This window comes from Blennius ocellaris, assembly GCF_963422515.1.
Source record: "Blennius ocellaris genome assembly, chromosome: 1".
Taxonomy (NCBI): Eukaryota; Metazoa; Chordata; class Actinopteri; order Blenniiformes; family Blenniidae; genus Blennius; species Blennius ocellaris.
This window is the reverse complement of record NC_137650.1, coordinates 35,693,077-35,708,153: the sequence shown is the minus strand read 5'-3', so window position 1 is coordinate 35,708,153 and position 15,077 is coordinate 35,693,077. Positions and strand designations below refer to the sequence as shown.

At 39.8% G+C, this 15,077-nt stretch overlaps 1 protein-coding gene across 1 annotated transcript in view; it reads left to right on the top strand.

Moving 5' to 3' along the window:
• The window catches only part of luzp2 (leucine zipper protein 2), a gene marked incomplete at both ends in the record, with an annotated part of 197,397 nt that overhangs the window by 92,940 nt on the left and 89,380 nt on the right, over positions 1–15,077 (top strand). Inside the window, 3 exons of the mRNA XM_080501168.1 lie at positions 2,770–2,887; positions 6,028–6,098; positions 12,873–12,954. Coding sequence (XP_080357294.1) covers positions 2,770–2,887; positions 6,028–6,098; positions 12,873–12,954 — 271 coding nt within the window. The remainder of the gene's footprint in view (positions 1–2,769; positions 2,888–6,027; positions 6,099–12,872; positions 12,955–15,077) is intronic.

Sequence of the window (15,077 nt, the reverse complement as noted above, 5' to 3'; positions counted from 1 at the left end):
GAGTCCCCATGAACACTGAACTCTTGGAAGGTCATGGTACAATCATGCAGCTGTTACCTTTTCTTTGTTGTAATGAGCTGCTTAAAGAGGATTGTGTGGGGGGAAAAAAAAACCCCGATTTTGTCTAACAACCTTGTGATATACTTGTTTCTGTGTCATTGTGCCTGGAATTATGGGTCTTATTCATTCCACAGATGCCCCAGGGCCTATTCCATTGGGTAATGAATAATATGGCTGTCAGGGAGGAATCTCTCACCCTATCTTCCCTCGTTGCTTGAACCTGCAATAAATTTCCCGCCAATGCCATATGGTAGCAAGTCATGTGTGGGTTTCACTACGCCGTGTTATTTATTTATTTCCCAGGTGTTGCTTTTCTATTAGTGATTTATGTGTTATTGTGTATGATCTGCTGCTGGGATCTGTGACATGGCGAGTTGCAGGGTTTTTTTTGGACGGGGGCCCGGGCTGAAACGAAGCCACGGGTTCAGAATAATGTGGCAGAACTCTGTGCCATCCACCAGCCTATCGTTTTCCCATATTTTTATGGACTTAGCCACAGAGGACTGGTTGACCATATTCCATTACAGCGATTCCTATTAAAAAAAACAAACCAGGGAGATAAATGAGAGATTTTGTGACGACCAGCAAGTATTTAGCAAGGAATTACTCAGCTATAACCAGTGCATATGCTTCGCTTGAGGCCACGGCTGTCATTTGCTGTTTCTGAATACATAATATAATAAACAGTGTAAAACTCTTGAGATGTTTTTTTTGGGGGGGGGGTTTTTTTCTTCCAGCTGAAAGTGAGGATGAACACTTTCAGACAAGGCACGAGGCGTGAAAACAGGTTTTTTTGAACACGGGTCCCAGAGTGGGGAAATTCTAAAACCCCAGCTTGTGCCGTCCAACCCCCCCCCCCCCCCCCCCCCCCCCCCCCGGGGTGTGGAACAATAACGGCAACCCAAATCCCAATGTCTGTGTAGTGTCCATTGTTAATGTTGGGAGCGCGATGTGTTTTCACTTCTGTAAATATGGCCTGATTCTTCTCTATTCCTCTCGACTTTAACACTCGTATCGACTATCTTGGCTATGTAACCACCAAGCTCCCAATGACGTTGTCCTCTTTGCATTCATTTGGAGAGACCCAATGCATGCAGGAGGGGGGTTGGAGACCCCTGCTATAGGAGCTAATAGATCCATTAATAGATCCTGCTGTATTCATGGTGGGGTTGAGCTGCAGCCAATCCCATCTGACAATCAATCGCTTCACCCTGAACAGGTCACCAGTCCATTACGGGGCTAGCACAGAGAAACAGATAGTCACTCATCTACGGCCAATCTAAAATCATCAATTACCCCCCCAAAACGTATGCTTTTGGATCGTGAGGAAACTCACACATGAGCAGGGCGAGAGAAACATCCATGAGGGGAACTGGGACGTGTGGTTCATGTATCAATGAGAAAACAGTGAAGTCTTGAAATGATCTTCTCGTATAATATTTATTATTGCCTGAGCAAATTTGATCGTATCATTGCTGTGCCTCACAGTCTAGTTTGATTTATTGGTAAGTCAGTGTTTTCTGTAAACTCGCCCTGTAAACTCCACACTGAAACGGGATCATCTTACTCACTGACCTCAGTTTGTCTCCTGATAAACACACCTTGTCCCCCCCCATGAAACCTCTCAGCGAAAATGAGTCCAGTTCCATTATAAAGATTAGCGTATACTTAACCACTTCTTTGTACATGCCAACTTCCTGTTCTGCAGAGGACGGAGGTTTTTCAAAGCGTTTTCATAACGTTCCTCCCTGGAAGCCATTTTCAAATCCGTTTTTGTGGCTCCGAGCACAATTGTCACGTAAACGCAGTGAATGTTGTCGTGTATATGAGGCCTCTGGGTTTCTTCCTTCACCGGTTATGTTCATTACACTTCTTGGAACCCAATAAATTGTCAATCGTAGCTTCTGCATTGGAAGGATTCCAGTCATTTTCTTCTTTGTAAACTTTTGAACTTGCAAGGTCATCGACTGCATGTGTGGCGCCCACGTTTTCATCGCACTCAGCCGTTCACACGCAAAGGACAGTTTGACACGTGAACTGGTCATAATCGGGGATAGAACTCGCAACCATGGGATTGAAAGACAGCCTGCTTTACCACCTGAGCCGCCGCTGCCGCCTCTTCAGTGAATATTGAGTGAAAATTACAGGCTGCCATTCATAATAATGATAGTAAAGAAAATCTAATTCTTTTTATGTCCGTTAATGCGAACTTGCTGTGAAGTAATGCTTGCTTTTCTGGAAGCTCAGCAATAAATGACAGGAATGTTTCTTCAGTGCAGTTCAATACAAGTTCATTACTTGCAAAGAAGGCAGGAAAGGAAAAAAAAAAAAACAGCGTTTGACAAATGTGCCCTTTAGAATTTTTTTCTTAATAATTGGATGGACTACATGAATATTTAAATGGAAAATGCAGGGGCATACCTCTGGTCAAAAGACCTATCTCTGTAAAACGGGCCCTCTATAAATGGGTTGATTGAAAGGAATAGAAGCATTTTTCTATTTCATTTATCCAGGGACTGTGCTGAGTAGATATTAGTTTTCTCCCCTATTGCTCTACCCTTTAGCTTTAACGACGGTGCTTTTAATCCAGTTTAAAACACCTCTTTCTCCCAAGGGTGCCAATAAAAAGGGAATTTTCTCAGCCAGTGGCGGACATTTAATAGTGAAATCTCACTCTCTGTCTTTTCTTTTCTTTTCTTTTTTCAACAGACAAAGCTATGATGGGTTGGAAAAGAAGCTGAAGGAAGTCTTCAGTGAACGAAGCAGCATCTTGCACCAGCTCTCCAAGACCTCAAAGGAACTGGACAGCATAAAAGGCAACCTTCAGGTCCGTGTTTGATTGTTTCTCTTTACAGTGCAGCCATGATCCAATGGTTTTTTTTTTCCAGTTATTGGCCTGGGGTAATTTTCCCTGCCTGTTTGCAGCCAGTCTGCTCTAAACCAACCAGATGTTATCAAATATTAATGTGGAAATGTTTTCCGATTCAGCGAGCCCACTTGTGTACATGTGCTACTGGAAACGCAAGTGCTGGAAAATGGAAACCCAGATCACTCAGTGAGCAAGGAAGCCATTATTACCCTGAGTCAAAAGTGAGGCTTTACCGAGGGAGTGTTAGGAGGAAGAGAAGTCCACTGCGTTCCAGTCAGTCCCTACTTTAGCATGTAATGGGCCTCTAACCGTAACAGTGACCATAATGGGCTTCTGAAAATAAAGCCTGAGGAGTGACTGGTTGCTGAGCAACCTTGTTGAGATTGTTCAATTAAGACCCTGTTTTCACAACATTTTCATATGAAAGCTGAACACTTTCATTCCATTTCGGGGCCACGTTTAGACCAGCGTGATGCTCATAGCAGCTGGAAATGCAACTTTTTTCAAAACGCTATGAGTCTGTTCCCCTGTAGACGTCGTCAGCGTTTCTGCCATTTCTGTGTAAACCTGTAGTCAATCTTTGGCCCTTTTAAGAGTCGATCTTTACACCAATCATAGCTGTAATGCAAATCTGCCACTCCGTCTCCAATCTCTGATTGGGTTGGCAAGAAACGTGCGTTGGCACGTTGGTAAAAAAAGAAGACGGCAGGCGGTTGTGGCAGCAGCGTCATGAGTGAATCCTCAGAATTTCACCAAGACATCAGGCCCACTAGTGTATAAGATACCCCTCCCCACACACACACACACACACACACACACACACTTCACAAGAACACATGAAAATAATTTCTTTGACATATTCCAAATGTATTCATTTAACAAGACAAATTTAAGTGGTCTGTGGTGGTATTTAAATGTATTTAAAGGTATTTAAAGGCATATCTTGTCATGTAAGTCACTTCTTAATATGTGTGACTTGTCGTCTGGGAGGCATGGTGATGTTTTCCTCACATATTAGAAACCTTGCAACCAGCACTGTCCCTATATCCCCCGAATGCCTTCTCTCCACTCTCATATGAAAAGTTCTGAAGGTGTGTGCACTAATTAAATTCAACCTCAAAAACAAGCTTGAGGAAATATACACTCAGCTTCTACAGCGATGGGGTTTGCATAAAGTTGGATTATAAAATGGGCTCATAACACAACGTTAGGTGAGTTATTATTACTTCCCCTGCGTCTGATTGTTCCGCCAAACCTACCTCTACCTTATTGCACTGTATTTCCTCCAACTCTTTTGACATTTTTACACAATTATTTCAGGTGTTCGCACCAGTCAGTTCAGGTCAAGGTCATTGCAATTCATCGAAGTGACAATGATGAACAGGAGCTAAATTCCAAAACTCTACTATTTAAATGCTTTCGTGTTTTCAGACACCATTTGTGGATGCGACGATGGTGTTAAACATCCCAAGTGGATATTTGGATCGGGCATGCCAGCTGCTGTGTTTTTGGGCTTCCTCTCTGCAGGACGTGAATGTTTTTAAGCTTCGGGTTCATTTGTCGAAAGGAGTCGATAATCAAACTGTCCGTCCATTGGTGTGCGCCCGTCGTGACTTCGAACGGCTCATGCCGTTCGGCCACCGTCGCTCCCGAGGCGGGCTTTGACGTCCAGTCACTCCGGGCGAGATGGGTTTGGCTTCCATCTTCCGCCTTGGGCTGCTGGGCAAGGCAGAGGTTGGCTTCCATTTGAAATAGTGTGCAGCAGAGCCAATCTCTTCTTCGTAGGGAACAGCCTCATCTGCATAAACATCATCGGCTTTTTGAAAGGGAATCGAGTCGACGTTTAGCGCTTTTTTGGAAAGAAATGATGGAGCAACTGTTTATAATTTGAAGGAGTTGCCCTCTTGGTGTCGGTCAGCGACCCTCATGATTAAACGTCCTATGATGGCGGGATTCATTCCCGGCAGCGTCTCGCAGGTTATCGTGAAGCTGTTAACCTTCTGTGGGTAAAATAGCTGCTTCATTGTTTAAATTCACCGTTGTGATCTTATAACCTGAGGGGGAGACTCGTTCCGTGGTGCGATCAACGTGACACTGATTAAATATCACACATATTTGCATACTAATTGTTGGGTCGGGGGGGTTTGCATAGGAATTGTTTTCTAAAACCTACCCGGGCCTCCACCAGCCGTCTCAACATGAAACCTAAAGCGTTTCCGCACCGAAAGTCAGTAAACCTGTTTGCAGACGATGAAACGGCGCTTGTAAAATTTGCAGGCCAAAGCCGTTGACGTCTTTTTTCTTTCCCGGAACTAGAAACATGTTGAACCAGTTCAATCATGGCTCGTTCACAGATGTTACCAATTGCTGGATTCACAAGGGTGGGATTATCGTTCCTCTAACTTCCTCCTCAACACCCGCTCCTTATCTGGAGCGCATATACATTCTTGAGTGTCGACGGCAGCTGTTAATTACATTTCTTCTATTCTTCATCTTCAACTGGAATTCAAATAAAGCGCAGTCGGCGGCAGGGGAGGAGTCCCGGGTTCAGTGTTATGTAAATGTGCTGGTAATTACCACAGATATCACCTTCAAGCACAGTTTAAAGATAAACTACTTTCCCTCCGATTTGACGTTTTCTCACGAGTCAGGAAGTTTATATGCCAGCTTATAACAAATAAAAACTATATCTGAGGGCTATCAGAGGCCAGAGTAATTCATAATTAGCCATGAGTGAGGCGCTTAGACACCAGCACTCCCCACCCAGCGCTCTTCTTCGGCCTTCAAGACACTCGGATCTCCTTCAGCAGATTCTTGAAAGCCGTTCAATTTATGGCAGACGTCAACATTTTCCATGGACTCCCCTCACCGCCTCTATATTGTGCTCCCTCATGAGTTAACGCCAGAGTTTCGGGTTTGAAGAAACTTAAAACATCCAACTACCCCCTTGAACCCTTTACTATGGCGGTTCCAGAAGTGTGTGTACAGTATTTGTCTCCCCGGCCCGCCGTGGCTGCTTTGAAGCAATTTTCATTTTGAAGTTTGTCATGTACGACGCAATGAACCCGACACCTTTCCCGTCTTCTGTTCTCTTTCAGTCGCTGAAAAATGATGACACGGTAGCCAAGAAGGACGTGCAGAGGATTCTGGAGCTCAGCCACAAGCAGAGGTAACGTGGGACGTGGTGGCTGGCTGAGGCGGCGGCCGCCCACTGTGGCGCCGCCTCACACGCGTCAGCACCACTGAGATTAGGAATTCATAGCCGTCAGAAATAATGGATGACGATTAATGAAATCTGAAGCGTCTCATGTTTTCCGGTTTGTAAGCATTACATTAAAAGTTAATCGATATTCATGGCGGAGGGGGGGAAAAAAAGTAGGAAATGTGAGTTTTAGCATCACATTTTGCATCAATGTTTTGTTAATGTGATGAGAAAGCTGGACGAGTGGGTGTGTTGCAAGTGTAGTGGTTCACACCGTCTCCTAGCAGGTAGGGGACCCCGGTTTGATCCCAGGCCAATACATGTAATGCAATTTGCGTTAAATATAATTACCGTATTTTCCGCACTATAAGGCACCTAAATACCTCAAATTTTCTCAAAAGCTGCCAGTGCGCTTTATAACCCGGTGCGCCTTATATATGGAAGAATTGCTCTACTCCAGACTGCTATTTGACAGCTGAACAACCAGAAGCTTTTATTTTGACAACTCTAACTTCGCAACTGGCTCTTCAGAGCGGACGACACTCCACACAACACCTTCCTCACTCATGGTTGCACACCAACATTCTAACAAACCAAAATAAACTAGATGAAATAATGACTCCCTAAACTGGGGAACAAAAACACATAAACACAATCAACACAACACCAAGCCCAACAACAACCCACAATAACCTCCAACAACACAAAACATGAATTCCCATCATGCCTTGCAACGACCAAAAAAACCAAAAAACAAAACAAAATTCATTGCAGCCAATAGCTGCAATGAATTATGGGAGTTTCTGTTTGTGGTGTTTTAAATGCAATTATTGGGGGTTATATTTGGTTTGTGGTGTCGGTAATAATTGTGTTGTGTTGTGTTTTTGTTGCTTAGTTCATGTAGTTTAGTTTATTACCGGTAGTTGTAAGTTGTCAACCAGCAGTGAAGAAGGTTTTGTGTGTAGTGTCCTCCTGGCATAGGCTGCAGGTAGGACTATCAAAATAAAGTGCGTGTACCTCTCTGGGTGTTAGAATCAGTGGAAAATGTAACCTAATGGCTTTGAGCTATAAAGATTACTGACCACTGGTCTATTCCATGCGCCTTATAATCTGGTGTGCCTTATAGTGCAGAAAATACGGTAATTGTGCATCTTAGCCGTATTAGCCCTGGAACAGACTGGAAAACTATTTCACTGTCCGTCCATCGACCACCAGGTCGCGGTCGGGGTCATTTTATTTAAACCTTGTGGTACATTCATTGTGCAGCAGCAGGACAGGACGTCTGCAAACATCTAGAACAAAGACAAGCTGCTCTTTTAGCACGTTGATGAGGATTTCTCCTCATTGCCGTGACATCAGGCTGTTTCAGAGTACAGTTATAAGACAATTTAGATCAATCCAGTTAAAGGTCTTTGATACAATTTTCTAAACTGTGTGCGAACACTGTTTATGTTGTATATGTCATCAGTCAATCACAGAGTCAGATATTGTATACGGTCATGCAATTTTCATTTTTTGCTTTAAAAAAAACAACTTTTAAATTTAAAATTCTTAAAAAAGAAACAGTACGAAATCTGAAAAGAATTTACAAAAAAATAATTAAAGAAATAATTGTATTAATTAATTCATTAAAATACATTTTTTTAAGTATTAATTAGAAAACTGTCAAACATTTTAAACTGACCTCTTACGATAACATTTTTTAAATTAAAATGTACATTTCTTTGTTTAAAAATACATAAAAAAAATGGAAGAAAATAATAATTAGAAATTTGGAAAAAAATATAAGAAAAATTACTTTGAAATCAAAACACTAATATGCACAGTTTTTTTTAATCAGTTGAATACATTAATTATTTTCCTACAGTAGTTCCATCTAGTGCTTTAGATCAGTTTTGGGTTGACAGGTTTGCTTTGAATCCCGCTAAAATGTACACTGAAAAAAACCCACAAAGCAACTGCAGAACATACAAACTCAACACAGAAACACCAGGAATCAAACATCAAACCTGGGCTTTATTACTGTGAGGTGAGAGCAGTAAAACCACTAAACTATGCCAGTAACAGATTCCGTTTAAGTGAGCCTTCTCTCTCGCTGTCAGAACAATAACAGTGGGAGTTTACGTGCTGCAATCTAGCGGAGCTTCTTACCACGTTAGAGCATGTTTTATTCAAACACTCCGGTTAGAACCGTCGTCCCCTGGGGGAAATAGTTTAGCAGCCATCAACACACATTAAACACACATGGACATCCACAACATTAACTACACATATATAGATATAGATATAGATAGATAGATAGAAAGCAGATTTTCTTTGAAAATAAGAAAAGAGCTGCTTCATTGGACTATGTGGGCTGGACTCGGTTTAGGCTGCTGCTGCACAAGCAAACATGTTTCTGAAGTTTATGTTTTGGCACTTTTTTTATTGGGAAGAGGAAAACATGTTGTACATATCAATTACCTCTGGTACATGAAGGACTACAGCCTCTTCAGGTCCAATTACCCCACATCAAAACCCAGCTTTTACCTTTCCAGTGACCTCCTCGCTGTTATTGATATTAAAGGTGTCGCCCAGCTTGTTTATACGAAGCGATTCATCCTGGCGAACAATGCCTAATTCAACCATAAATCTCAGCGTATTTTGGAAATAACGTCTCGGTGGTTATCGTTTGAGAAAAGAGCAGGGAGCGTCAGCGACTTAATGCTTTTATGTCTTTTTGCAAGCGAAGCTGAAAAAAAAAAAGTGTTTACCTAAAGCGCTTTACCACTTTGGGCTGTCTGATTAATGTTGTGTGTAATGAGACCGTTAATGATTAGGAGTCATTTTGCGGCCTCGGCGCTCTCTGAAATGTGGATCCTGATTGAGGTCCGGCCTCCCGTGTGCATTTTGCTGACGGCCGATCGATAGCCTATCACCAGTCCACATGGCAGCTCTCACATGTCGGCAAGCCAAAAACCATAAAGCAGCGGCGGTTCTGCTCCGCGTTGCCTACCTGGCATTTTCTTTTCTTTTTTTTTCTTTTTTTTAATGTTATTAATCTACCTTTGGAGTTCCATGTCTGCCAGGCCTGATTACTCGCTGCCTCCATCACGGCGGATGCAGACAGGTGATTCATTGAAAGTCATTTATTTTTGACAAACCCTAACAGGGATTTGATTGCTTTCTGAAAATTATTTTTGCCACATCCCGCAACGCAACAAACATTTTTTTACCGGCAGAGTAGGGGTGGACCGTTAAAAAAAAACAAAAAAAAAAACAAAAGGAATATTTTGAGGATTTAACAAAAGCGACAAGGAACATAAGCTATTTATTTGTACAAAGAAAAATGATTCACCAAAAAGTAAGGAGTTGTTTGATTTCTTACGAGCAGAAAAACCTCAAGAAAACAAGGTTCTCCAATTGGAAAGTCGCATTATTTCCCGGAGATATTGATGCATTTGTGGGATGAGCAGCAGAGCGGAGCTGCGGTTGGAAACCAGGGTTGAAGAGATCAAACATAGTGAAGCTTCATGAACCACCTCCTTCATTTTCTGACTCCACTAGATGGCGCTCTTGGTTTGAAGCTGGAGTCTGAAACACTGGCAATGACACGTGCTTTCAAACATTTATTGGACAGACAGCGCCCTCTAGTGGCTTCAGGAAATAAAGGCAGTGGTTCATGAAGCTTCATTTGGCCGTCACTAATAAGACAACGTGACATCACAAGATAACATATTATAACATTATAAAATAACATAGAACCCTGATAGTACACACTGTAATATAATATAATATAATATAATATAGTATAGTATAATATAGTATAGTATAATATAGTATAATATAGTATAATATAATATAATATAATATAATATAATATAATATAATATAATATAATATAGTATAGTATAGTATAGTATAATATAGTATAATATAGTATAATATAATATAATATAATATAATATAATATAGTATAGTATAGTATAGTATAATATAGTATAATATAATATAATATAATATAATATAGTATAATATAGTATAGTATAATATAGTATAATATAGTATAATATAATATAGTATAATATAATATAGTATAGTATAGTATAGTATAGTATAATATAATATAATATAGTATAGTATAAGATAGTATAATATAGTATAGTATAATATAATATAATATAGTATAATATAATATAGTATAATATAGTATAGTATAATATAATATAGTATAGTATAAGATAGTATAATATAGTATAGTATAGTATAATATAATATAGTATAATATAATATAGTATAATATAGTATAGTATAATATAATATAATATAGTATAAGATAGTATAATATAGTATAGTATAATATAATATAATATAGTATAATATAATATAGTATAATATAGTATAGTATAATATAATATAATATAATATAATATAATATAAGATAGTATAATATAGTATAATATAATATAGTATAATATAATATAGTATAATATAATATAATATAATATAGTATAGTATAGGGTAGTATAATATAATATAATACTATATAATAAATAAAGAATTACACTATATTCATCCCATGTGGTGAAATGCAGTCACCATAGCAGTTCCACATACCAAACAAGATTTTATTGAACAATAAATACAGAAATGTATACAATAATTCACATTTACAATACAATGCACGTTAGTGTTTATATAAAATGAACAACAGACAAAGATACAGGAAGAGTTTCAAAAGTGAAGAATAAATAGATGTCCAGTGTTGGACTGGATGTTTTAAACAGTTTGCTGAGGGTCTGAATGACCTGTCGCTCATTTGAAGAAAAATAAACACGACCAGTGTTTTTACCAATGATTAAGCTGCAGTATTCATGCTATACATGTTATACATGTTATTCATAGAACACTCTTCACAAATAACAGTCGGCGCTTCACAATGACGTGAGTGTGCGTCACCTGCGTGTCAATACATTTAACAATTTATCTCTGATGAAATCCAAGCAAATAGATCAGACCTGTACTTTTTCCACACCAATAACTGTATTTAACCTCTGATAAATAGTGAAGTTTGCCACCTCTGCTACGGAAGTGCCAGGCTTTATATTCCCCGTGCCCTTTGCTGACAGTTTAAGCAGTTTGCTGGTGTTTTTACAAAATGTTTCCATGTCTTGGATGCAGTAGATGGGAATATAAATGAAATGCCAGAACAGCAGCGGTTGACTGGCCACTGTGAAGAAAAATGTTTGCGCCGTTGAACTCGTGCCAAGCGAGAGAAGATCGCTGGCATATGAAATACATTCGCATCTGAGCAATGAGATCCTCCCCGCATTAGCACATTGTGTCGCCGCGCCGGGCCGCCTTGAAATATACCGCCGGTGGACTACATTTACCGGGCTGGCTGTGACCCACGTCATAAACTTTTAACTTTGCAGCCACGCTCGAAAACTGTAAACAGACTGTTACTCCTAATTTAAGCCAGTTGCCCTGCGATGTGATTTCTACAAGCATTTCTGAAGCCACTGACCCACATCACTTGCCTGTTTGATTCATAATTCATTGTGCATTGCTGTTATCGGTGCACAGGAGCATCAAACGCACTGAAATACCCATTGCATTCTAATTCACGACATTTAAATTTTATGTTAAATGTATAATGAATGCAGCGCCAGTCTTCATACAGCATGCATAAAATCCGTGCGGCACTCTCCGAAACGCTGCATAATACAAGTGTAAGCAGTGTCGTGCTTTACGTTCTCATGTACACCCAATATAACTGACTTCTCTTTTTCTATATTATGTTGATTTATGTCTGTATTTGCTCAAACGTGCATCATAAAGTGTCTGTTCATGCGATCTGCCACGTGTCAGGCTGCACATGAACAGTACAAATAGTTTCAGTTTATCTAATTTGAGGGAGAGATTATTTATTTTTTGGGAAAGGAAAAACAAAATTCACACTTTGAGGCACCAAATTGTGCCCATATTGTTTTTGCAGCCTATACATTAAATGGCTTTTCATCTATGCAGCTTTATAACGATGGCTTAAAATAAAACAGCTTCACGGCCGACCAATACTCGCAATCTACATCGACAATAAGGTCTCATTTCCATGACAGCATTTCAAGTGGAAATGCGTCGTTGTGCATTTTTGTTTTACAAGAATTTGGCATTTATTTGGCATAGTTTTGAAAAATATGCCGGAAATGGAGGAAATGCTGAAAACGATGTCGTTAGCATGCCAGGCGCTGTTTTGTTATTGTCGTAATGAGACCACACATATGTTGGAAGTCCCAGGAAATAGATACTGGAGGCTGCCGCTGTTGTTATGGGAAATAGATTTGACACCTCTGGTCTAGTGAAATACTGGAAAAGTATTTGCATGTTTCAGATGTGCAAAAGGAGCGACGCTGTGAGATTCTTGAAACCGACACTTTGGTATAATAAGTGCATGAAGGTCTTCTCTTACACGTAGAAATACAAAACATGTTCATTAAGTGAGAAACAATAGATGAAAACTCTAATGGTCAGCAACGTGTCGAGTGTTTTTGAAAGATTGACATTCATGATGACCCATCATGTGCATTTTATTGAACAAGTTATAAAGAAGCCCGCCTGGGGCACACCGGGGCAATAATCCTGCAAAAAATAAAAGTGTTAGCATTTATGTTCTTGTGCGTAAAAGAAAATAGAAATCAATGTGACTGTTTCTTGGGCCGAGAGGTGGACGGATGTGCTAACAGAGTGTTTCTCACTTGACAGGGAAGAGATGAAGTCCCTTCAGGCGGCTCTGCAGAAGCAGCTGGACGAGGCAAATGAGCGAGCGGAGAAGCAGCAGGCCACGGTAAGACGGACCAACCTGACGGCGAGCGGCCCCATCTCCTCTAACCGGCGCCGTCACCTGTCACCGCCGCCCCTCGCCGAGCCCCGCTCATTACCCAGCAGCCCCCCCCCCCCGCACACCAACCCCTCCTTCAGACTCCCGCAGGATAGCCAGAGGAAGAGCACATGTGGCTCCTCTCAATGTGAAAAACTCAGGATTGATTGTTTTGCAATTCCAAAAAAGTAAGACAATTCAACAGATATATTCTATTTGTTGTCATTAGATTTTAAGTTTAAAACCTGCAAAGGTTCAAATATGCTCTTCAAAAAATTTGAAGTAGCTTTTTTTGCTGACGATCTCAGTTAATTATTCTGCTGATAAATAGATGTATTTATTTATTTATTTATTTATTCATCCATCCATCCATTTATTTATTTATTTGTTTTTGAACGCATTTATGACTTATTGAAGATAAATACAATTATTCCATTTATTTATTATTTCCATTTATTTATTTTATTTATTTTATTTTATTTTATAAATTTTATTAATTTTATTTTATTAATTTTATTAATTTTATTTATTTTATTTATTTTATTTATTTTATTTATTTTATTTATTTTATTTATTTTATTTATTTTATTTATTTTATTTATTTTATTTATTTTATTTTTTAAGAGTACAGCAACCGGTACCATTTTAAATGTAAGGGAGCCAGCCATGAGATAACTCTCCAATAATGTACTAAATGATTTGAGCCAATAGTGCTTACAAATATATGCAATAAGTTATTGCATTTCCATTCGGTGGTAATTTGATCAAAATGATACTAAAATCATTTGAAAATAAAAGGCCCTGTTTACATGACAACATTTCCAAGTGAAAAGTGAAAACGCACCTTTTTGAAAAAGGTCCGACTCGGTCTCCCTGGAAACGGAGGAAAATGCCTACGTTTGTTTTTGCTTCATTACAAAAAACAGGAAAGTGATTGCAGGTGATTAAGTGATCTAAGAAGAGAATATATCTGCTGTGTTATCCAGACTTACTTTATAAGGTATGAAGGGGCGAAAGCGTCGGTTTGGTAGTTGGTTGATATAAATTGACTGCAGTGCCGTCGTTTATTTCCAGCTTCGTAAAGTTTTTGTTAGTTATTGATTCTACATATAATTTTATCGGCACTCGTAGGAACGGATTGCTCAGAAATACATCAAAATAATCTCGACGTGTTTTTATTCAGATTTATTGACGTGTCGGCCTCGGGGGGGGAAGGAGAGAAAATCCAACTATATGCCTCAAAACATAGCAGATAAGCAGAAATGGGAGGAGGAGAGGGTCCATGAAGGTGGATTTTTGCGAAGTGCTGAGTCCTACCGTGTTTTTCCCCGTCGCTTGTTCCACATCAACAAATCGGCGTGAAGCCTGTCTGGCTGCTGACAGCGCCAGCCACAGGATCGCTTCTGGGACTTCTCCACGTATGCTAATGAAGAGCTCGTCCCGCTATAGTCCCGGATTCTTATGCGCAGTCACGACGGTTAACGCGAACCGTGACATTACAATCGACAATCAAATCACGGGCCCTCCGCCAGATCAAGCAGTGGTACAGTGAGATTTCAGTGTTTTCCTTTGGAGTGGTGGCAGATCCCCCTTCCTGCGCTTTATGGCTTCACTTTGACATTTATGTTCGGTTAAATGGTATTTTAGTGGCCTCACTGCGGTCTGACATTAAAGAGATCGCCTCGGCGGCATGCAGATGCCACACGTGTTCAATAGAACTGTGAAACGCTGAATCTGCTCCCTTCAGCTGGAAGCCATAAATCACAGTTACAAGTGAACACTCTGACTTATGATGTGTTGTTTTTTGTTTTTATTTGGTTTGGTTTATGTACTGTGTGTGTGTGTGCGTGATGACTTTATTACCTTTATCCATGGAAACTGCATCCAGTTGAAAGTAGTTTAAATGTCACTACTACTCACTCCTCTTAAGCGTGACTTTCCTTGGTATAAAACATAATCTCATCTGCATACAGTATACATTCTCAGTTCTCTCCTAACACCCAGCACAACAGTTTGAACCGTATAGATTGTCAGAATGTTTACTCAAACTTCTGCTGTGGTAAAGTTAAAAAAAATAAATTAAACAAAAA